This window comes from Gekko japonicus, unplaced genomic scaffold (assembly GCF_001447785.1).
Source record: "Gekko japonicus isolate JY-2015 unplaced genomic scaffold, Gekko_japonicus_V1.1 scaffold250, whole genome shotgun sequence".
In the NCBI taxonomy this organism is placed as follows: Eukaryota; Metazoa; Chordata; class Lepidosauria; order Squamata; family Gekkonidae; genus Gekko; species Gekko japonicus.
In genome coordinates, this window is record NW_015167538.1 from 1,065,816 (window position 1) to 1,089,426 (window position 23,611).

The window sequence follows — 23,611 nt, forward strand, 5'->3', positions numbered from 1 at the left end:
ACTACTCCAGCAGAAATACCAGCTTCGGGTCTTGGGATGTCTGGGGAAAAGGCGGGTATATAACACTTTAAATAAGTTTTAAATAAGCCTCTGATAGGTCGGCCATCCTCGCAGAGTCCGGCATCTCCGATTACCGCAAGCAACTCTTGCATTACCTGCTTGAGTCTCCGTAACGTCTTCGACTGTGCATTGGACTTTGGATTCTCTAGGGGAAAAGTCATACTTAACCACGGGGTCGGGGGTGGGGTAGAAGAGGCGGTGTCCGCCGGAAGAACGCCGCATGCGCACTTCGCCTTGTCTTGCCACGTCAATCATGAAGGAGGGAAGAGGCAACGCATGCGCTATTACCCCCTTTCCGTTACCTCAGCGCGCTGAGACGGCCACGGGGCGGAGGAAATGGACGAAGCGTCTGGGGTGCTGGTCGCCGTGTCCCTTTTGCTCGGAGCGCTCGTTCTCGTGTTGCTGTTGAGACGGAAGACGCCGAGCGGAAAGGAGCCGCAGTCGTCAGAGAAGGAGGCCAACAGGCCGGCGGACGGTGAGGGGAGCGCGGTGGGCGGGGCCTCGACTCCACGTTCCTCGACCGGCCTGTGGGCGGGGCTTAGGTCGGACTTGCTTGTCTCGTCTGCGAAATGGGCGCAAGAGCTGAGCTGGAGGCAGAGCTCTAAAAGAATATTTTGTTTTTTAAAAAGTTATTTGTTTTGTTTAGTTACCTAATGGGGGGTAGTAATTCCTTAAATTATGTGGAAGTATTTATTACAGTGTTCATTTTTTACTTTATCATATTGTTTCGCATCCTTACGAAGGAAAACTACGCACGGCGTTGAGTTTATGAAATAATGTTGGAGTCGTTTGCGATCGCGTGCATTGGAGGGGCTCAGTAGTGGAGCGCCTGCTTTGCCTGCAGAAGAGTTCAGGTTCTGTCTTCCTTTGGGTAACTGTTGTTCAGAAAGACTTTGCTCTGCTTGAGATTCTGGACCGCTAAAAATTCAGCTAAATGGACCAATGGTCTGACTTGGTAGAAGCCGGCTTTTTCTAAACAGGCTCTTAGCTTAGTATCATTGCATATAGGCTCTTAGCTTAGTATCACTACATACAGAAGGTCCCCTTTCTTTGCTGAAGATGCTTGGAGATATGCAGCCAGGCATAGAAAGCAATGGTGAACTTGATGGGCCCAGCCTCTGGCTCAGTAGTAGAAGGAAACTTCACACATGCATATGTACACAGAGCTGTTCCTGTGCCAAAACTGCCTCCCAGCGTGCTCAGGAAATTGAAATCTGCTCTACATGCTGCTGCCCCCAGCAGATGTGAATTAGCACAAGCATGCATTCTGCTCTGGCAAACTATGCAGCTCCTTTGCTTGTATAGGCCCAGAGTCAGGACATCCAGTCTGGAGAATTACAGGGTGCACCAGCTCCTGCCACACTGGGTTGCTTCAGATTTTTTTTTTGAGGGGGGAGGCATGAAAAGCCTTTTGTATGTGAAGATAAACATGGACAGAGTGCTATCAATGGGAAAAGGGCCCTCCGGGGGAGACATAAGTTTCAGAAACTTTCAGTATCTGGGGTTGGCTACTGGAGATTGAATCTAGGGCTTTCACGTGAGGTGTAAGTTACAGGAGCCTTGCAAGCTAGTAAGAAGAAATGTTGCTATTTACTTATGGCCTCCAATGAAAGGCAGCAGATTTCTGGAAAACTGTCCGGCTTGGAGGCAATTCCAAACCTGCCTTAAATGGTGAATTGCAAGTGGCTGTTAACAAACTTAGATCGCAGACTTGGGTGGCTCCTAGCGGGAAGTGCTGTCAAGTGGCAGCCAAATTTTGGTGACCCCATAAGGTTTTCAAGGCGAGAGATGAACAGAACAGAGGTGGTTTGCCATTGCCTGCTTCTGTACAGCAACCCTAGACATCTCTTGGTTGTCTCCCATCCAAGTAGTAACCAGGGCCGACCCTGCTTATCTTTTGAGTTCTGATGAGATTGGGCTCGCCTGGGCCATTCGGGTTAGGGCTAGCAGCCTTGTACAAGATAGCTGTTCTTTCACATGGTAGCAGCTGCCTTGACAGCTGGTGATTGCTTCCTGCAATGCATTTCCACCCAGCCTCTGGTGGAGCATTGGGGACGGGGTCCACAAGGCTTGACTCATGGCATATTGAAAAATCTTGTATTCTGTAGATCACAATGTGAACGGTGAAACAACTGGCAAAACTTCCATCCAGAAGAAACAGAAGCCGCACCAGCGAAGTCGAAAAGAGAAGCCTCAGCAGCACAATTTCACACACCCGCTCGTGGCTGCAGCCCTCAAGGTTAGCGCTGGTGTTGTGGGTTGTGTTCCAGAGGCCAGCGGTTCCAATATGTTGCTGTCCACGTGTCCGGGAAAACGGGGTCTGGACTTCTGACACTGATCAACCTTCTTCAGTGTCATCCTTGGTCATCAGCCAGTCTTTCTTCTGCAGAAATGATTCAAGGTCATAGCTCCAGGTTTTACAAAATGGGAGCAAGAAACTGGTTGAACACACACATGTACCTTCTCTCTCTCTCTCTCTCTCACACACCCCCCAACAATTTCTCAGCTTTCCATGAGCACTGGAAAATCCCCACTTCATATAACTTGTGCCTACTGGAGGAGGAGAAAGTAGAAATATCACTAATGACTTATTTTCGTTAGCAGATCACCAATGCATAACTGCTTGGCCAGTTTGAATGGAGAGTGGGGATCTGGGCTTCTTGGCCACTCTGTAATCGGCTTCTTTGGGTGGAGGAGGTTCCTAGTCTCATATCAACAGATGCAGTTTTTTGCTGAAATAACTAAGCAGTCTGACCAGTAGTTTGGTGTACAGAGATAAGAATAGTCCAGTTTGTCCAAATAAACCAAATAGTCCAGCACAGAGGATAACCTGACTGTTAAAATACAATTAAAAAATTTAAATAGCGGAGCAGCTGACTGAAGCTGTTTATTCGCTGCCACCTTGGCCACGTCGTATAATTTATTATGCTGGAGCTGGGGATCCAGGTTAGGAGGGATGAATGTGAGCAAATGCTGTTACATGTACCATTGTGGTTTTATTTACTTCATTTAATCTCCCATGTTGTGACTCAAGGCGGATTGGGGGGGAAGACTGGGGAAGGATAGGAAGGGGGGGGAGCTTGAAGAATGACTTGAAAAAGAGTTAGCACCCTGTCACCTGAGAGGGTGTAGAAAGTTACAGGATGTGACTGGCTTTTCCTTGAAGAAGATTTTTCTTGTCTCATTTCTTTTCCAGTTTTTGGGGTACAAGAAGATTTAGAGATCCTTCTGTTCAGTGGTATTGCAGAATTTTTAGCCTTTAGTCCCCAAAACGTTTTATTTGTAGGCATGACTACAGTGTGGCAGCTTTTTGTCGTGTAATTTGGCCCTCAAGAAGGTCTGATCTCCTTCTGTTACAGTACCCCTCCCTGCACAGTTTACCTTGTGAAAGCTGCTTTAGCCTAGTTTCTGCCAGTAACCTTGCCTGGAGTGACAGGATGTCCCTGGCCAAATGCAAAAAGAACTCAGAAAATACTTCTGCTGCTCAGTACACATGAGGCATTACAGGGTATTCAGCTTCAGGGAGGCAGGTGTGTGCACAGGTCCACCCTGCCCTGGCCAGCTGTGAATGTAAGGAGCCAGTGTCACAGTACCAAATGGTGGGGTCCACCCCCTCCTTGGCATCTCCCACCATGACTATTTTACTCAGCTATGGGGCAGTCTTTACTCCTCCCACTCTGGGGCCGAAGATGACAGCAATTGTGATGTAGTGGGTAGTGTTGGCCGAAGATCTCGGAAGACCTCGTGAATCTGCACTCTACCATGGAAATTCGGTGGATGAGCTTGGGCTGGTAATGTGCTGTCAGGTTAACCTGCCTCACAAGGTTGCTGTGAGGACAGAGAAGAGGAGAGCAAGATAAACCACTCTGGGTCCCTATAGGGATCAGAGTCGGGGTATAAATCAAGTAAATATAGAGGCATTTTGACCTCTACTCATTTAATACAGGACGTGGGAACTCCACTGACGGTTTGATTGCCCTTCATGCTCCTGTGGCATGGCCAGATCCTTGGGGTATTAGAACACTCCCAGAGTGTTGTTCATTGAGAATGCAAAAGTGTATCTTTTTGGTGCTCTGCAGGGTCACAGTGGGAGTATAAGCTGCTTGGACTTCAGCAGCAATGGCAAGTACTTGGCATCCTGCTCTGATGACCGCACAGTTCGCATCTGGAGCACCAAGGATTTCTTGGAGCGGGAGCACCGCTGCCTGCGGGCCAACGTGGAATTGGATCATGCTACCTTGGTCTGCTTCTACCCAGACTCCAGGTACGGAGGGCGTACACGTTGCGGTAGGGGAATTCTGGGGCAGGATGCAACGAGCCCCTCCTGACCTTCCCTCCCAGGGACTTTGCTACCTATGTGCATCTATTTCTTAGCCTGGCTGTGGTGTTTCTTAATACATGCCCTAAGGAACCACGAGCAACCCACAAAGGTGGGGGAAAGGGAGAGGAGAGAAAAGGCTAGGGACTCTGAGGGCCGCTGGCAGGTCTGCTGCAATCTGGGAACCACCTCACCTAGGAGCTAAGTGGTTTGTCCTCTCTCCCAGCTGAGCCCCAGGCACTGGTTCTTTACAGGGGCACTTGGCTTGCGAAGGATTAAAGTTTGCCTATGGCAGCTCTTGCTTCCCCTTCCACTTTTCTGTAACATATGTAGAAGTTCGCAGGGCAGGGCAGGGCAGGGCATGAAGCTGGATCGGTTCCCCAAGCCTGTCTCAGCCAACTTCAATGCCAGAAGCCACGGCCAGCAACGCAGAGAGGTGGAGGCTGCTGGTCTGCAAGGCACAGCAGCTTGTTCCTTGTGTCGCTTCCAGGCAGTGACTCTCCTTCCTTCACTCAGAGCCTTCATTGTCTGGCTGGCTAACGGTGACACCATCAGAGTCTTTAATATGACCAAGAAAGAAGATGGTAGCTTTGCTTATGTCGCCACCCCGGAAGACTTCCCCAAACAGCACAAAGCCCCTGTCATCAGCATTGGAGTTGCTGACACAGGTATTCCACTGGGCCCTTTTTGCTTTCCCGCTGCTGGAGATGGAGGGGTTCAACCACTCCACGATGCCTTTCTTTGAAAGGCGCCCTATCACTTGGTCCTTGTAAGCACCCCTACCTTCATCGGGCCAGCTCCAGGAAACCCCCTCCAACCTCTTTCTCTCTGCACAAGGGAAGTTCATCATGACAGCATCCAGTGACACCACCATCCTCATCTGGGACCTGAAGGGGGAAGTCCTGGCCAGCATCAACACAAACCAGATGAACAATGCCTTTGCAGCTGTGTCGCCGTGTGGGAGGTAAGGATGGTGTCACCTGCGTGCCCAGGCTTGTCTCTGCAGCAGAGTGGGCACTCGCATGTAGGTGTGTTGTCTGGTTGTGGTCTAGTTTGGGAATCAAATGCCCCATCTGTGGTCTTTCCTCTCTTCAGGTTTGTCGCATCCTGCGGCTTCACTCCGGATGTGAAGGTGTGGGAGGTGTGTTTCAGTAAGAGCGGAGACTTCCGGGAGGTGGCTAGGGCCTTCGAGCTGAAAGGCCACACAGCAGGCGTGTATTCCTTCTCTTTCTCCAATGACTCCAGGCGGTAAGGCACTGTCTCAACTTCCCAGAATAGCTAGCTTTGGCCATCCCTGATGAGATCATAAGAACATAAGAGACGCCAATGTTGGATCAGGCCAAAGGCCCATCCCGTCCAACACTCTGTGTCACACAGTGGCCAGAAATACCAGTGCCATCAGGAGGTCCACCAGTGGGGCCAGGACATTAGAAGCCCTCCCACTGTTGACCCCCCCAAGCACCAAGAAGACAGAGCATCACTTGCCCCAGAGCCCCTGTGCTAGTGAAGGGTAGAATTAACTCTGTGCCAAGCGGATATGCTCTTCCTTTCACTTGGCTTTTCTTCTTGCTAGATAACGGGTTGAAGGTGTGTCCTTTGAAGGTTTGCCGGTACATGCTCAAGTTCTGATTGGTTTATATGTTTAGGGCCCAAGCCATGCCTGATGCACTGTAACCTAAGGTGTTGAAACATTCCAGGCTCTTCTGGCTTGGCCCAGATCCCCAAAGGAAAACAGTTTTAAAAGTACTGCAGAAGGATGCCAGAACTTTGGCAAGTTTCTAAGGGATGGAAGTTCTGGAGCAGCAACAGATGAACCCCCTTGGTTGACTTTGGGGACCACCAAAGAGCACAAGCAAGGGGGTGGTCCCTGTGTAGGGGCCAAACCTTTGAGGACATTGTTCTAGGGTACTGTCGACACCTTCAGCTGTACCCAAAAGGCTACAAAGAAAGCTGGTGGAAATGCTGGGAGTCCATGTATATTCTTGACAAGGAATTAAGATCTTGGGGAAATGCCCTCCTGACTGCCCCGTCAATTAAAGATGGCTGGTTTGGTGGGTACACAAGAGAGAGTGCCTTTTCTGTGGAAGTCCCACAATTATGGAACAACCTCCCCAGGGCGATGTGCCTGGCCCCCCTCACTGTCAGTCTTCAGGAGGCAGTTGAAGACATTTAGGACTCCATTTTGATGGATCTAGCTTTTATTATTGGTGGTTCTACTTAGAGTTTTTAAATTGTGACTTGTATCAATTTTATTGTGTTTTTTTTAAAATAATGTTTTATTTATATTGTAAACCGCCTTGTATTCCACAAGGAAGAAAGGCGGCGAATAAATGTTTTAAATAAATAAAATGAAATGTAGATGCCAGACGGCCAGCAAGCAAACAGTAATGTTTGTTTATTTACTTAATTTATAGTCCAACTTTGTTGCCGAGACGCAAGGCGGATTACGAAATATAAAAATCAATTCAAACGGACAGCAGAGACCTCCAATAAACAATGTAGTTAAGACTAAGATTACAGAATTGAGAAACGACGGAAACCAACTGTCCAAAGCAAAAAAAACTCTGCAAGATATAACATACCACAAAGCAGACAGTGGGGTTACAAAGGTAGAAAACAGTGTAGTAAGAGGAAAATAAACAGATTAAACATTGCAATAGGTTACACTCCAATTCAGTTTGGTGTAGTGGTTAAGTGTGTGGACTCTAATCTGGGAGAACCAGGTTTGATTCCCCACTCCTCCACTTGCACCTGCTGATGTGACCTTGGGTCAGTCACAAGCTCTAGCACAGCTGTCCTTGAAAAAGGGCCGTTTGTGTCAGAGTTCTCTCAGCCCCACCCACCTCACAGGGTGCCTGTTGTGGGGAGGGAAAGGGAAAGGAGTTTGTAAACTGCTGTGAGACTCCCAAGTGAAGGGCGAGGTATAAATCCAATGTCCTCCTCCCCCTCCTCCTCTTCCTCTTCCTCTTCTTCTTCTAAAAGCAGCCAGAGAAAGAGGAGAATTTTGAAGGATTTGTCTAGGCATGCATTGCCTGACTTTCTCTCCTTCCCATTTCCCCTCCCCATTGTCTTTTGTTCTAAAAAACAATTATAGGTAGCTGGATAGCAATGATCATTCTGAGAGCTCGAGAAGAATATGGAGACACTATAAGCTAATCCAGACTGAAAGGGAGGTGGGGCTGAGGGAGGTAGCTGTTTGGAATAGAAAAGAGACAGAAGAGGTGGTGGGCAGGTTCTACAACAGCAGCACACTTGGAAAGAGGAGACACTTTCCAGCTCCTTTCACCAACCCAAGTGCTTATCACCAGTATTTTCCCACCCTGATTGCCTCAAAATGACATTAAGGAGGTTCATTTGCCTCCTGTCATATCGTAGATTACTACCAACCTTTTTGTTCCTATGCTCCGAGATAGAAGTCCCTACTTTATTTTCATTTACAAAGCATATGGTATCTCTCCCTCCCATCCACAGGATGGCGACAGTCTCAAAGGATGGCACGTGGAAACTGTGGGACACAGATGTTGAATACAAGAAACAGCAGGATCCCTACTTGCTGCTGACGGGTAAATGTGAGGTGGCAGAACCCTGCCGCATCGCTCTGTCCCCCGATGCCCGAGTGCTAGCCATCTCCTGCAGCACCAGCATCTTTGTATACAACACCAGGGAAGGCAAGGAGGAAGAGCGCTTTGAGAATGTCCACGGGGAGCACATCACAGACTTGGCCTTCGACGTGAACAGCCGCTTCCTGGTCTCCTCTGGGGACCGGGCCATCCGGGTCTTCCACAACACAGCCGGCTACCGGGCAGTGGTGGAAGAAATGAAGGTTCTGCTGAAGAAGGCCACCAATGAGTCCACTAGGCAGAGACTGCAGCAGCAGATCACAAATGCCCAGAACTCACTGGAGAGTATCTACGGCAAGGGGAAGTGACCCTTTTCCATGTACAGTGCTCCCATGCAGATTTAGGGTCAGGATTTTAAGACGGGATACGTGCTAATAAAAGAATTTTTGGACAAGTCTGGCTTCCTGAGATTTCCTCTTAACTGCCTAGTTTCAGAGTTGGTAAGAAACGCATTAGGAGGAGTCTGTGGGGGGCTAGTGGCGAAGAAAACTTTGCATGCTTCCAAAGTAGGCCTCCAGCCGAGGATTCGAGAACTCCCATCCTTTTGCAAATTCTCCATAAAGTCTGGGGCTCCTAGAATGGTACCCTGGATTGTTTCTAGCCATGCGTGGAGCTGAGTCCTAGCAATGGCATTTCCTTATGCATTGATGACTTTTGCCATTTAGATGCAGAATTTGGCATGGAACGCAGCAGTCTGAGCATGCCAAGTTTGCTTATTTTTAAGAGGATAAAGTACACTGGCAGCTCTTATGGTTGACCAGAAGAGTCTGGACAGCCAGGGCCAACAAATGGTGAAATATCAGTTGGCTGAGCAAGATTTCTCATCCATTTCATGGGTCTTGCTCTTCTCCCTCTGGGCTAAACAGTGCATATAGATTGCCTGCATATATGCAATCTGCAGAATTCCTTCTGTAAAATTAGGAGTTTTGCTGCAGCACTTGTATTTAGATCCTGTATTAACATACAGTGTTCGGTGAAGGTAGATCAGTTTGTCTCGGGGAACGCTTCCTTTCAGGTAGGAAAAAGCTCATCGCTCTTGTGTGTTCTTAGTTTTTTTAGGAGGATTCCTGTGCACTCCCAACATGGGCTGAATTTACAGAACCAAGAAATCTCTTGAAAGTCTAAAGCAGGGGTTCCCAACCTTTTTGAGCCTGCAGGCACATTTGGAATTCTGACATGGTGTGGTGGGCGCAGCATCAAAATGGCTGCCACGGGAGGTGAAGCCAGCCACAGAATGATTGCTACAGCTTAATTTCAGTAACAGTGTAGATCCTCGTACAGTGGTGGCTGCCACCGCCAAAGCAACATTTTAAAAAATCTGCACAGCCAGTCAGAAGCCTTGCTGGGCAAAAGCCCTACACTTGGGCGGGTGCCAGAAAAGGTGTTGGTGGGCACTGTGCTGGGGACCCCTGGAGAGGCATAGCTTATAGATGCTTGATCTGACCCTCCTCAGCAAAAATCCCAGCATCCACCCCTGGTCCAAGTAATCCTACTTTGCTGCCTTCGATGTTTTCCTTGTACAGTTTGTGTTTTAACTTTTATCTTACCCTTCTCTAAAAACCTCTGGGCAATGGACAAGGCTCTCGACCGGCCTTCTGCTCACAGGACATTCTGAATGTCCCAGTCAGGTCTGCTTAACCAGTACTTTTTATGGTATAAAGGTTTCTTCTCTAGCTGAATGGTGCATGCTCCCCACTATATTGTAGTAAACTCAGTCTTACTGTTTTACTACACAGCAGCTTATGTTTGCTGCCCATGTGAGGGAGTGCCACTGTTGGGTAAGGTGGAATAGATACAGTCAAGAAGTACTGCTATGCACACCACCAACTGGTGCCTCAATGTGTTCTGGTAATGACTACCCCATTCAGTTCTATACAATTAAGAAATATATATATATATATACACACACACACACACAATTAAGTGAAGTGGGCTTGATTGCTTATTTAGTTAGTGGATTTATAGCTCGCCACTCAAGCCTGCCAACCTAGCAGTTCGAAAGCAAGAAATTGCAAGTAGATAAATAGGTACCACTTCAGTGGGAAGGTAACAGCATTCCGTGTGCCTTGGCGTTTAGTCACGCCGGCCACGACCACGGAAACATCTTCGGACAGCGCTGGCTCTTCGGCTTTGAAACGGAGATGAGCACCGCAACCCTAGAGTCGGATTCGACTGGCTTTCGAGCAAGGGAACCTTTACCTTTTTACTTTACTCAAGCCAAAGGCGCTAGGGCTACTCTTACCTTTCAGTTACAACTGTAAACACGTAGTTGGGGGTGGGTGCTTATTGCTAAGTAACCGAGTACCGGATCAGTCTGCAGAACTAGTACGTTCCTAGAAGGGCAGCTGGCTCTGTAGCAGGGCCTGCCTTAGCGTAAAAGGCTCCTGGTTTCTGGTTCATTTCTTCGCCTGTACAAGCGCCCCTTGATGTATGCAGCTTTCATTCAGTTCAGAAATGCTGAAGCTACAGATTTGTGTTTCTTGGCTGTTCCTTTAAAGATTTATACCCTGCTTCTCACAACACATTAAAACAATGTTTTGCCAGTTATAGAGGGGGAGGAAGGGGTTCGGCCTTCCAGATGGCAGAGTAGCCTCCAAGCTGTAAATCCACTGGAACAGAAATTTCTTCCTGTTCTTCCAATAAGATGTCCCTGCTAGCTTAGTGGTGGGTGGGTGTGGGGCTTTGGAGGCCTAGTGTAGGGGCTCCAGTCAGGTCTTGAATTAATTGTGTTAATCTATAACCACAGGAGCTGCAGTAAGGCTCTCTGTTCTCACTGGATGGCCTTAGGCAAACAGGCTTTGCTCAGTCCCTGGTACCATGCGTCATTATCCACAGTACAGGGATGATAGCATTGGCCTACCTTATCCTCATGTAAAAATTACTATATACAAAAACGCCTTGATAACGGAAAGGGCTATAGATGGTCTTAAAAATAAATCATGATATTTAATAATAATACCATAATAAATAATACATATTCTCACATTTTACTATACATATTTTACCTATGTTGTATAGAAGCCTAATAGCCCATCATCCTTGTGGTTAGGCACAGAATAAGCACACCACACACATCACGTGGTGCAGCGCAGCCTCCGCCTTCGTACCTCCTCCACGCGCACAGGGCGGGAGAAGAGTCAGGGTGGTTTGCGCATGCGAACTGAGGACAGTTGCTCTTCCCGCAGGCGGGCGGGCGCGCTGACGCGTTACGCACGCAGTTGGGTGGGGCGCGCATGCGCGGCGGGCAGGAAGCGGCGACTGCTGGTGCGGGATCGGGGGCTGCCGGGGCCACGGGCGCCATGTCGGGCCGCTCGGTGCGGGCCGAGACCCGCAGCCGCGCCAAGGATGACATCAAAAAAGTGATGGCGGCCATCGAGCGCGTTCGAAAATGGTGAGAGGATGGAGGGAGGGGCCGCGGGAGGGAGGGACTTAGAGTTTTTTCAGCCAATCCCAGCTAAACGCAGTCGTGGTGATAGCGGAACAGCCAATCAGCTGTAAACCTATGCGTTAGAGGGCGGGTTTATTCTTACAGGTCCAATCTCTTTCCGCTGCTTGAAGAGGTGGGGTTGCTGCACGTAGTCCGGTTGGCCAGGGCAAGTCCTATGGCGTGGTTTTGAATGGTGTTTGGGTTGCCATGGAGATTGAGGGATCTGCCCTCTGCTGACCCAGTTTATTACGGGATGGAGACAAGAGGAACCAGGGATTATTTGCATATGTCACCTAGTGGAAATAGTAGAGAGTCGTGGAAATTGCCAACAGGCATAGTGGGTTCCATTCATTTCATTTGGAATTTTATTTCCGGGATGATAGGGGGGGGGGGGGACAGATAAAAGTTGGTTAGAGAATGTAGATGTTGCACCTCACGGATTACGAACCCATTATCTGGGTATCTTCAGCAACACTACTATAGGGTAGGACAGTATCATCTTTGCCCTCCTCTCTGTATTTTACATGGGATGGATCTTGTGGCACTTTAAAGCCTTTCAAGTTTTTATTCTAGGATGGATTACACACCACTTTTAGTCAAATCCATATGGTAGTCCTCACTACACAAAAATGTACATGAGCCTATGAACAGCAATTTTAAATAGCAAGGATACGGGACCATGAAATGCAGGAAGTACTAAGTGAGATGTAATTTGGGGGGGGGAATGAAAACAAGGAAAAATGTAGAGGAGCAATCTGAAATCTTTCTAGGTGTTCTAAGCTAATTAACACACCTGGTGAGTCAGTGGTGACTGAACCAAATCCAAGCCCAGTAATATTTTAAATATGAACAAGATTTCCCAGCATATAAGCTTCTGTGAGTCAAAGTTCTTCACCAGGTATCCATCAGACTGGTATCTGACACACCGAGCTTTGATGATTCATGAAAGTTTATACTCTAGAAAATGTTGTTGGTCTTTAAAATGCTACTGGACTCAAATTTCGTGCTACCAGTACATACTCACATGGCCAACCACCTGAAACTATCCTGGTGACTGAAGAAACTCAAGTCTGTATTAAGTTCTCCGAATATGGTATCTGACTTCCTGGTGGTGGAAAGCTGACTTATCGCAACCCCGTGGGGTTTTCAAGGCAAGAAATGTTTAGAGGTGGTTTGCCATTGCCTGTGTCTGTGTCAGGATTCTGGTATTCCTTGGAGGTGTCCCATCCAAATACTAGCCAAGGCCGACCCTGCTTAATTCTGAGATCAGCAACAGTGGTTCCTAGGAAGCTAAAGTACTCACAAACTGAATATTTCCAGTTTAATGTAAAATGCATGTCCATATGGAGCAGAGGAAGCATATGGAGCAGAGGAAAGCATATGGAGCAGAGGTCCATCAGTGGCTATTAGCCACAAGGTATAGATAGGGACTCTGGGGCAAGTGATGCTCTGTTATCTTGGTGCTTGGGGGGGGGGGTCAACAGTGGGAGGGCTTCTAATGTCCTGGCCCCACTGGTGGACCTCCTGATGGCACTGGTATTTCTGGCCACTGTGTGATACAGAGTGTTGGACTGGATGGGCCTTTGGCCTGATCCAACATTGGCATCTCTTATGTTCTCATGTTCTTATGGATCTGTGATACTTGTAAAAACCATAGGAATTTATGCCGATCCATTTAAAGCTAACTTTAAGGAACCTCCACGTCCTGATGCAGGAAATCTTTGAATAACAGATGCAGGTGGGGGCAGACAGGGATGAGTTCCTCTATCCTTTTGAAACCCATCTGTGACTTGTGCTTATCATGCTTGCATTGCATCTAGTCTCTCTTATGCCCTGAAACAGGGAGAAGAAGTGGGTGACTGTGGGAGACACATCCCTGCGGATATTCAAGTGGGTGCCTGTAGTCGACAGCAAAGAGGTAAGAGGCAGCTAAAGGAACGGATCCTGCTGGGAGGAGGGACCTCAGGCTGGCCTTCAGCAGGGCTGAGCACTGCAAGGGATAGGATCGGCCCATCTTTCCCTCTGGGATGGAAGCACACTTGATGGGAATCGGTGGAGGTTCCCTCCGTGAACAAAAGAGGAGGGAGCACCGACGTCCGCTTTTGTTTTCTATGCATGTGGTGGAATAGCCAGGTCCTAGCAGTCCAAAGCAGAGTCCTAAGTGGCAAACTTGGTGGGAGGCTCCAAGATTCCTCAGGGTGTTATAAGCCGTTCTCTTTGTACTTTCTTCCTCTAAGGAACTTGAGCTCCACCCCAAGTCAGGTGGAAAGGTCCCCAAAGACTGGCAAAATGTCCTTTTATTGCTCTGGCAGCCTCCACAGCCCAGTTCTGCTGGCTGTAAAGAGGGTGGGGATTCCTGCGGGTGGGTTGCCCCACATGGCACACCTGCAGCAACATGGTCTGCCCTTCCTCTTTTCTCTCCCTTCCAGAAAGAGAAGTCCAAATCCAGTAGCGCTGCTGTCCGGGAGCCCAATGGCTTTCCAGCTGAAGCTGCAGCCAACTCCTCGCTGCTCTTAGAGTTCCAGGGTGAGTAGGCCCTGCGCTTTCCTTGCTGGGCAGGGGTGGGGGCTGTGCCTCCCTGTGTCCAGAAAGACCTTCAATAACTAGGGCTATATTCTGTCTTGAAGAGGCACAGGGGAGGGAATAAGTCTCACTAACAGAGCACCAGCTCTGCATGCAGCAGTCTCAGATTCTGCCCCCGGCATCTCTGATAAAAAGGATCACATCTGGGAAAGGTCTCTGGGCTGAGAAAGGTCTCCTACTGGAGAATTTGGAGAGCTGCTGCCAGTCAGGGGAGAGATTGCTGTTCTAGGTGGATGGGATGGGCTGACCTGGCAAAAGAGCTTTGCAGGATCACTCCCCAGCATCTCTGCTTAGAACAGTTTCAGGTAGTGGGTATTGGGAAGCCACTGTCAGGCAGAGGAGGCTTCTTGGGATTAGATGGATTGACAGTCTGAATGGCAGCTTTGTGAGTTCAGTCCAAGGGCAACTGGTGATCCTGAGGTGTAACGAACTTCAGATTTGTTATAGTGGCAGTATTAATTGCAGGCAAATATTTGTCTGGTTTAATTTTTTATGTCAAATTCCGTACACACACAAACACAGTATTTTACAACAGCTCTGTAAGGGAGGGCATACATATCATTTACATACTAAAGAAAGGGATGGAGCTGAAGTTAGTTAAAGACGATAGTTCCCCTCCTCCAGAGAATTAAAAGTGATACGAAAAATGTATTCTTGCCTGCAATGTTCACCCTTCTTGACCAGAGATAACAGCAAGACAGCTGCACACATGGCGGGCAGTGAGAACATAACAAGTTAATCTGAGGGTTAGAGTCCAAGACTGAGGAAGCACAGGTTCAGATCCCTCCTCTGCCATGAAGCTAATCTGGGGCCAGTTGTGCTGCCGTAGGGTTGTTGTGAGGATGAAGGGGGGGAGCTTTGTCTGCCACCCCACCCGAGCCCCTTGGCATTTATGACAGATGAACATAAGACTGATCCTCATCTTCCAGACGAAAACAGCAACCAGAGCTCCTTGTCGGATGCCTATCAGCTCAAGGCAGACAGCAGCCCTGCCTCCAGCCCCAGCCCCCAGCAGAGCGAGTCGATGAGCCCCACGCACAACTCCGACTTCCGCACTGATGACTCCCAGCCGCCCACACTGGGACAGGAGCCGCTGGAAGGTGAGAGGGAGCACTGATAGCAAGCCAGTCGCAGTGGCAACCCTCGTCTGGTGCCTGAGCTCTGCTTGCGGCCCAGGATTTGGGGTGGAAGGGCAGGCTTTTGATGAACAAAGAATTTCACTGTGTTAGTTGCTCCGGAATAAAGGAGCATTGGTGTGGGGTGCAGCCAAATATCTCGTGGGGGTCAGCCTTGTGTACAGTGGCTGTTCCAGGCTCCCAGGCAGGGGGAGCAATCACTACCAGGAGCACCAGCCACTCGCAGTTCAGCAGAATTCTTGCTAGGTCCCTAACACCCCTTTCCCATGTGTCATTTCCAGAACCTGCCCTGCCTCCCTCTGAAGTAGCCGATGAGCCCCCAACCCTCACGAAGGAAGAGCCAGGCCCTCTGGAGGCTCAGGTAACGGTTGCCGGTAGAGCTTAGACGCTTGGGGAGGTTAGGTGGACGGAGGGAAATGCCTTCTGCCCCTGAAAAACAGTGGGACTCTTCCAGATCTGCACTCCTGAACCTTGACCCAAGGAGGGAGCGGTACTGTTATAGTGCTTTCCCATCAAGCCTTCACAGCGGAAGTGTTTGCAGTTGGCTATCAGCTTCACTTGATAGGTAGATGGACTGCAAGCTTTAATCACAGGTTGAAAGTCACTTGCCAGTGCACTGGCAAGGCAGAGATTGAGTGACACGGTTCGATTCAGGATGACCAGTGTCTCAAGCTTCCTCTGCCAAATTCAATAGGGGAAGCAAACCCACAAAGACAGCTTCTCCTTTTGGGTCATGTCCAAAGGTCAAGGGTGTTTTGTATTTCAAAGAGAATCCGCTGTGGTTTTCCTCTGGTTTTAAAAAAAGTACCACAGGCAACAGAAGTTAAAGTTGGGGTGTTTGCATCTTTCCCACCTTGATTATTTTATTTATCTATTTATTTATTTATCTATCTATTTATTTATTATTTGATTTATATCCTGCTCTCCCTGCATGCGGGCTCAGGGTGGCTTACAACATTGGCACTTTTGCTTCTGTGGTATTGCCACAAAAGGAACACTCCAGATTTCCAATTGTTGACACAAAGGTGGTTTTGAAAGGTGAACCTTCTAACAGCAAAGAGGGGTTGTTATCTCCTGTGCTGTAAATTGTCTCACATTGCAGAGAAATTGTGCTCTTCTCATTTACTCTAACATTGATCATATGCAAATTTATCGAAGTATTAGTAACTGATTAAAGGCAAAGTGGGTTAGTCACTCTCAAGCTCCTACCAGAAGCACAGATGCCGCCAATACCTCTCCTATTCAATGTTATTTTATTTATTTATTAAATTTCTTGGCCGCCCTCCCCACCAAACAGGGCTCAAGGCAGCTTATAACAGAGATATACAATAAATACATAAGTAAAAAAATTTTTAAACCAACAAAAGAAAACAACAGTAAAATTTATCAGTTCCAAGATGGCTAGCAGTCAGAATTCCTGGTTTAGCAAATCGCAGACCTCCCAGAAGAAACTTGTAAAGATTGGGGGGGACGAGACATAGAGGATAAGAGGAGTTTAAGCATGTAGGGCATAGATGGCCTGTGTCTGCATTCAGTGGAAGAAACAAAATCCCATATTTGTGTAGCATGCTGGTTGGAAAAACAGGTGTGGCCTCAGCTTGAAAGCTCCTCTCCTTTGTATTCCTGGCAGCTCTGTGTGGCTGTCGCTGGTTATAATCTGCTTCGGGATCGGCCCCAGGCTGCCTTCTGCCTCTCTTTCACCAGCCTCCTTTTCTTTCTCTGCTGCAGGCAGCTGGAGGGGAGGAGGATTCCGGAGCACCTCCACTCAAGAGATTTTGTCCCGACCAGAATTCTGCATGCCACACGGCCTCCGAGAGCTAGCTAGCTGGCTTCTCCCCTGCAATGTGGTCCTTCCCTAAGAGTCCGTCTGCCCCCCCGCCCACGAGACGCTCATCCTTTTGAAAACTGGGATACCCGTCTGCCGCCCCTCAACAGTCCTCATCCCGCCGTTCCTTGGGACCGTGCTCCCTCCCGACGCCAGCTTGCCTTCGCCCACTACTGCCAAGAGTCATCCCGTCTCCCCCCGACACAACATTCCCTTCCCTCTTTTACTCCCCTCATTTGCACGCTTAAGAGATAAGGTGCTGCAGCCTCTCTTTATTTTTATTTTTTTTCTCAATCCTCTGTGGACTCTGGGATGGGGATTGTGGTTTAGGAGATTCCTCGAGGACTAAGGGGTTTTCAGCACTTGATTGGACAACCCCCGAGGTCCCTCTTCCTCTTGGGAGCAAAAGGTTCTCCTCAGGTGGAAGCATGGGACCTGGGGGGGAGCCTAGCTGGGATGTCGTGCAATAGTTGTTGAGTTTTAAGCCATTAGGACAAGTGTGAGCCAGAGATTTGCACCTGGGTGGATGGTGGGGGTTCTGTATCGGGACAGCTGGCCTGGAGCCGGTAGGCTTGGCTGCCAAGAAAGGATCCTCCCCGTTAGGATCTGAGGACCTGCAGGCAGTCCTTGTCGGCTGGCGCAGGCGGGGCTCGGCCGGTTCCCGCTCCTTCAGGAAACAAGGGAGCTGCATGCCTCAAGCCAGTGGGGGCCTGTCTCTAAGCAGCCCCCCTCTTTTTGGGGTGGGCTTCCCCGCTAGAGCAGTTGCCCCCAAACCACCCAGCCCCCTCTGGCCCTTGCAAACCTGACCCGTCACAATCTGCACGTGGAATTGAGTCTGTGATTGAGGCCCTGCCGCGGCAAGAAGTGCTGGCCGTGCAGGGAAGCAAAGAGATATTTTAGCACTGAAGAGAATATTTTTAAAATTAAAATATTTGAAATAGATCGGGTGTCGCAACCATTATTTACGGAGGGGGTCGGGCATGGGAGGCGGAGGCCGCGCCAAAGAGCTATCGAGGTGGGAAGGTGCGATCCCGGAGTTACTTGATACTAATAGCATACCTGGTGCTGTAAATTACTCAGAAACAAGATGCTCCCTGTCTGGAGCTGTTTGCAAACTTACATAGGGCAGGAAGTAGGTGGAGGAGGTAAGGAAGGAAGTGGGGGAGGAGAGAGGCCCTGGATGGGTGTGGTGGGAGGGTGGTCGATGGGGAGACAAATCACAAAAAAAAAAAGCTTTGCCAGTAGGCCAGTGAAGTGACAACTTCAGTACCAGCTTTAAGTATAGATGCTGGTAGACCAAGGAGTCCCCAGCCTTTTTGAGCCTGCAGGCACCTTCTGGAATTCTGAAACACTCTAGTGGGTGAGCACAGCCACAAAATGGCTGCCACAGCTTACCTTCAGTCACACAGCAAAAATCCTTGTTCTGTGGTGGCAGCTGAAGTCTTCGCAGCCAATCAAAAGCCTTGCTGGGTAAAAGACCCACCTGGCCCTGCTCACTTCCTAAATGCACTTGGGGAGTACCAGGAAAGGTGTTATTAGGCACCATGTTGGGGACCCCTGTGTTAAGATAGCTCAGATTCATGGGACACAATCCATTGTGGAGTTCTGCACATTTCTGGAAATGGAACAGGAGTTGCATGGGGAGGGGCCGTGGCTCAGTGGAAGAGCCTCTGCTTTGCATGCAGAAGGTCCCAGGTTCTATTCCCTGGCATCTTCAGTTTAAACGGATCAGGCAGAAAGGGATGTGAAAGAGCTCTGCTTAAAACCCTGGAAATCTGCTTTCACTCTTGAGTAGACAATAGTGATCCTGATGGTCTGATTTAGGATTTTATTTATTTATTTATTTATTTATTTAACTTTCAATTTCTAGACCGCTCAACCCCCGAAGGGCTCTGAGCGGTTTACACAGTACAATTTTAATTACACTCACTAGGGCCACACATTAAGGGGAAATGACTACCTATCAGGATAAGGCAAATAAGGCAGCTTCCTGGGTTCATAAAAGCAGGGTTGACGGCTTCATAAGCAGTTGGTGTCTTTGGGGTGTTCCAACTTGGACCAGTAAGATGGGAGATATGAAGGAGAAGCCGAAGGAAGTTCATGGAGAGGGGGCAGAATTGCATGCTTGGGACACCTTTAGCTTGACAGGAGCGTTCCGTAGTGTTACTAGATTGTGCTGAGCTCTGCCCACCAGGCGCAACTTCCTGGGCAGAGAAAGCAAGGTGGCATCTTAAGTGTGGGTATTGTGTGTGTGTGTGTGTGTGTGTGTGCTTGCAGGCCTGGAAGACATGGCGACCTCTGGTGACCCCCTACTGGGGGCTTGGATGTTTTTCAGAGAGGTGTCTTGATAGCCTGCCTCTGCGTCCCAAGTCCTGGTATTCCTTGGAGGTCTCCCTTCCAATTACTTGCCAGGGTTGGCCCTGCTTAGCTTCCGAAATCTGACGAGATCAGGCTTGCCAGGGCTACCCAGGTCAGGGCTAGCAAGGTGGCGTCTTTTATCATGTGAGCTCAAGAAGGTAGGGTGGGAGTCACAGTCTTGTTCCTGATGCAACTGCAGAGGCAAAGTCAGCCCCCATGTTGGTTCCTAAATTCAGCCGGGCTCCCAGTGTTAAGGGTGGGGGTTTGGTTTGGTTTTGCACAGGGGTTTGGATTCCCACCTCCCTGAACAATGGCTTAAAGATGAACTCTGGGAGGCATATGTGTAAGGGGGGGGGGCTCTCCTTTGAGAAAGACAGATCCATCCCCCCCCCCCACAGCAATCATGTCTGGGCTGGAATATGTAATCCTTTTCAGGGCCACAAGACACAGCTTTTAACAGGGCTTTTTTTGTAGATAAAGCCCAGCAGGAACTCATTAGCATAATAGGCCAGACCCAACAATAGAAACTCATTAGCATATTAGGCCACACCCCTGACAGCACAGCTTATTGGCATATTAGGCCACACCCCCATGTTACCAGAAGAATGCTCATCCAGCCACACCCACCTTTTGCTGCTTATTCTGTTTACCTTGTTTGTTGTCAAAACCCAGGGCCTTTTTGTAGCAGGAACTCCTTTGCATGTTAGGCCACACACCCCTAATGTAGCCAATCGTAATGAGTTTCTGCTGTTGGGTGTGGCCTATTATACTAATGAGTTCCTGCTGTGCGTGGCCAACTTGGAAGCCAGCTGGAACTCCGTTCCTATGCGCTCCTGCCCAAAAATAGCCCTGGCTTTTAAACAAGAAAACAGGAGAAACTATTCATGGTGGAGCAAGCTTCCCCCTGGAGCAGGAGTACTGCCATGCTAGGTCTGGCCAGCAGTCCATCTTGACCCAGCTAGCTATCCCGGCTACCCAAGCCTGAGCACTGCAGCATCCCACCTGGAAAAAGGGTCACATAAAACAATCTAAGAATAAAATCATCCAACCCATGCAAGCTCTGGGGCATTTATTTATTTGATTCTTAGACCCCCCCCTCCCCTTTGTAGGGCTCAGGGCAGTGTACATCATGACAATAAATACATCTGTAAGTCAATTAAAAACCATTAAAAAACGTAATGAGGCAAACTAATTCAGAATGACGTTTTAAAGACACTTCATGTCCTTTCCCCATATGGAGAGGAGAGATGGAGGAAGCCAAGCTCGATGGTGTTTTAAAACATTTTACGTCATTTCCCCATAAGCCAATGTTCCCTCTAAGCTGAGTTAGTGTGAGCTCGCTCACAGTTTTTTAGCCTCCAGCTCACACATTTTTGTCTAAGCTCAGGAAGGAGGGCTCCAGAGCAAACTAATTTATGCAGTAGCCAAATCACTTGCTCACAACTTTAATGCCAGTAGCTCACAAAGTAGAATTTTTGCTCACAAGACTCCACAGCTCAGAGGGAGCACTGTGTCCTCAACCATAGGCTTCCCCCCTAATAAGCATTAGTGAATAAATATCATTTTTACACACACAAAAACCCCATAGGCCTGGTGGAACATCTTTGTCTTACAGGCCTGTGGAACTGCACTATGTCCAGGGGTCATTTCGTAGAAAAAGAGCTAGGGGAACTCATTAGCATAACTCATTAGCATATGCCACACCCCCAGGCAGGCAGGGTTGGGGAGAGGCGGGGAGGAAGCAACTTACCCTCCCTCTTCTCTTGCCTCCTCCTGGCTGAATGAGGGCTGGAAGCGGGGCGGCGAGAAGCGGGGGGGGCGGGCTTCGTCATGTGCCCCGCCCCCCCGCACCTCACCTTTCCCCCACGTCCCCCCCCCCAAATGACCTCTGACTATGTCTCACAGTGCGGGGGGGGGGGGGTGTACCAGGAAGAGAGGCAGTCCGGTAGATAGGTTGGTCCCAGACCACTCAAGACCTTGAACCTGATCCGGTACTCAATCACTTCGTATACAGGAAGGAAAAGACTCTCTGTACATACCCAGAGGCTCTCTTGCCTTTTTTACTCATTGGCTCAGTACCGGGTTGAGCCCCAGGGCAGGAAGGAGGTGGACGCACTCCAGCCTCTCATTTTTCCAGCAAGCGAACTAAAGCAAACCTTTAAGCCCGCCGGCGAGGTCTGGTTCCCACCCGGGGATGCTTGAAGCCTAAATGCAGAGAAAGCAGGAGGGACTCTGTACAGGCCCGGGGCTTCCTCCCCCCCTGTTCACTGACAAGCGGACAGCTGCTCCAACGGTCAATGAAGGAACTCTGCACGTATTCACACGTGGCTGCAGCCGAGCATGGGAGAGAAGTTTGCACGGGGGGGGGGGGTGTCTACACATGCTCCCACGCGCTCTTCCTCCCCGCCCCGGCAACTGCACGTACCAAGATACGAATGGCATGGAAGCCGCTCTTTCCGCTCGGCCGGCTTGAAGAAGGCAAAGAGGCGAGGCTTATTATGGGTCACGAGGCAGAGGACGGGCGCCATCTCTCGTGTCCATGGAAACGCGGCCTACCTCGGACACTGCGCCAGCCGTAGGCTCTCCCCAGCTCCAGAATGACGCACCCCGCCTGGAATGAAGACACGGGTGGGGCGGTCTACCGTTCTCGGGACCCCATCTGCAACCTCCGGATCAGGTAAGGGCATTCCCCGCCCATCGGTGTTTTTCTCATGTTTCTCTCCTGACATCAGCTTCTTCATCCCCCCCCTCCCCCTTTTACTTTCCTCCTCCAGTTCGCGGCGGCTTACTTATTTGTTCAATTTATTAGTATAATTTCGTTTATTTGATTTCATTGCAATAAAAGGCTCTCAAGGAGTCTTCGGTGGGGGGAGAAACAAGCATGGAGGGAATCCTTAAATTTGCACGATGGTAACGATAAATACAATTACATTTTTTTTTAAATCCACGAATTCTACTTGCCTTTCAAAATTCTACAAGCAAATATGAAGAGGCGCTTGGAAACACCCCGGTTTTCACACTGAGGATCCTCAAATGCACACTATTCTACATCACTGAAGGGTTTGCTCCCTAGCCAAGGATCTGTTCGTTTTCCAGGTTGAAAAAGTGCTAATAAAACGTCTTTAAGTGAATGAGACGTGATCAATAGTTGAAAATATGCCTTGGAAGCTGTAGAATGTGGAAATGCAAGATGTGTGTTGTATGTAGTAGTAGTTCTGTTCATGTGTTACAGTGAATGCAGGTACATCCTGCATGTGTGTGTATTATATGTAAGACTGAGCCAACATGTGTTCGCTTTGCAACCAAAACTGGGGACCAGCATCTGGATAAATGTGGAGTTGAAGTGACATTCAGCTGTTCATGCACTGAATATAACATGATGATTACTCAAATCAAATGTACATTGTACACAGACTGTACGCGCATTCACGTTGACTTATGAACAATGTACTAGGGTAAACATGTGTTCATGTGCATCCCTCCCAGAGATTGAGGTGACAGGCAATTTGAATAGGAACTGCTGTGAAGAGAAAAGGGGTCATCCTGCCCGCTGTCCTACTTTCCAACCTGAAACAGCAGCCTCAGAGTGCCACTATTTGCCCTGTTAGGGAAATTTACATGTACCCACATGGGTTTCCTCAAAGGGGCAAACAGCTATGATTGATAAATACAAATCAAGTGCCACTTAGATTGCTTTGTAGTGTGTGAACTTGGCTGATACAAATCTTCAAACTAGAACTAAACTCTCAGCTTACACTTAGTTAAACTAACTGATCTTTGATGGATTCATTTTTTCAAGAACAGGATGTCTCAAATTTAGCTGACTCCTGAGAATCAAAGGAATATGATTAGTATATCCTCAATGAATGTCACAAAATAAGAAGTTTAAAATGAGGGGGATTGGGGTTTTTTGTTTCTTTACTCATTCTTATTTTAGAATATTTAGATACTTTGCATATTTTTCAGATACTCAGTTTTATCTCATAAAAACAAACTGCAAACATACATCACTTATGTATGATATATGTTTAAAAGGTTTAAACATGTTAAAGGTTAAAGCTTAAAAATGTTTAAAACACAATGTAAAATAGAATACCACAACAAACATTAGCATATTTGTTACTGGTTTTATATCTTTTTTCTTTTTTTTTACTATTCCAGTTCTTGAGGACACTTACAGCAAACATTCACAAATTCAGAATGACACACACACACCCGAGATGAATAGGGACACAGTATTCCTATCTCACTACAGATACTAATTTTTGGCCCCTGAGCATTCCT

The 23,611-nt window shown here is 48.5% G+C and overlaps 3 protein-coding genes across 3 annotated transcripts in view; all 3 read left to right on the forward strand.

Annotated features, from left to right (window-relative positions):
* The first annotated feature begins 290 nt into the window (after nucleotides 1-290).
* Nucleotides 291-8,384, forward strand: TBL2 (transducin (beta)-like 2). Its single transcript, XM_015413546.1, has 7 exons — nucleotides 291-535; nucleotides 2,169-2,299; nucleotides 4,140-4,324; nucleotides 4,895-5,046; nucleotides 5,216-5,342; nucleotides 5,474-5,626; nucleotides 7,850-8,384. Exons 1-7 carry the CDS (start codon nucleotides 397-399, stop codon nucleotides 8,304-8,306), a joined length of 1,344 nt encoding a protein of 447 aa, XP_015269032.1. The 5' UTR covers nucleotides 291-396; the 3' UTR covers nucleotides 8,307-8,384.
* A 2,788-nt stretch (nucleotides 8,385-11,172) lies between these two features.
* On the forward strand, nucleotides 11,173-17,861 carry BCL7B (B-cell CLL/lymphoma 7B). Its single transcript, XM_015413552.1, has 6 exons — nucleotides 11,173-11,389; nucleotides 13,268-13,343; nucleotides 13,855-13,951; nucleotides 14,938-15,108; nucleotides 15,426-15,505; nucleotides 16,873-17,861. Exons 1-6 carry the CDS (start codon nucleotides 11,232-11,234, stop codon nucleotides 16,963-16,965), a joined length of 675 nt encoding a protein of 224 aa, XP_015269038.1. The 5' UTR covers nucleotides 11,173-11,231; the 3' UTR covers nucleotides 16,966-17,861.
* A 4,063-nt stretch (nucleotides 17,862-21,924) lies between these two features.
* Nucleotides 21,925-23,611, forward strand: part of MKS1 (Meckel syndrome, type 1) — a 20,287-nt gene continuing 18,600 nt past the window's right edge. Inside the window, exon 1 of the mRNA XM_015413541.1 lies at nucleotides 21,925-22,004. Within this exon, the coding sequence (XP_015269027.1) occupies nucleotides 21,925-22,004 (80 nt within the window). The remainder of the gene's footprint in view (nucleotides 22,005-23,611) is intronic.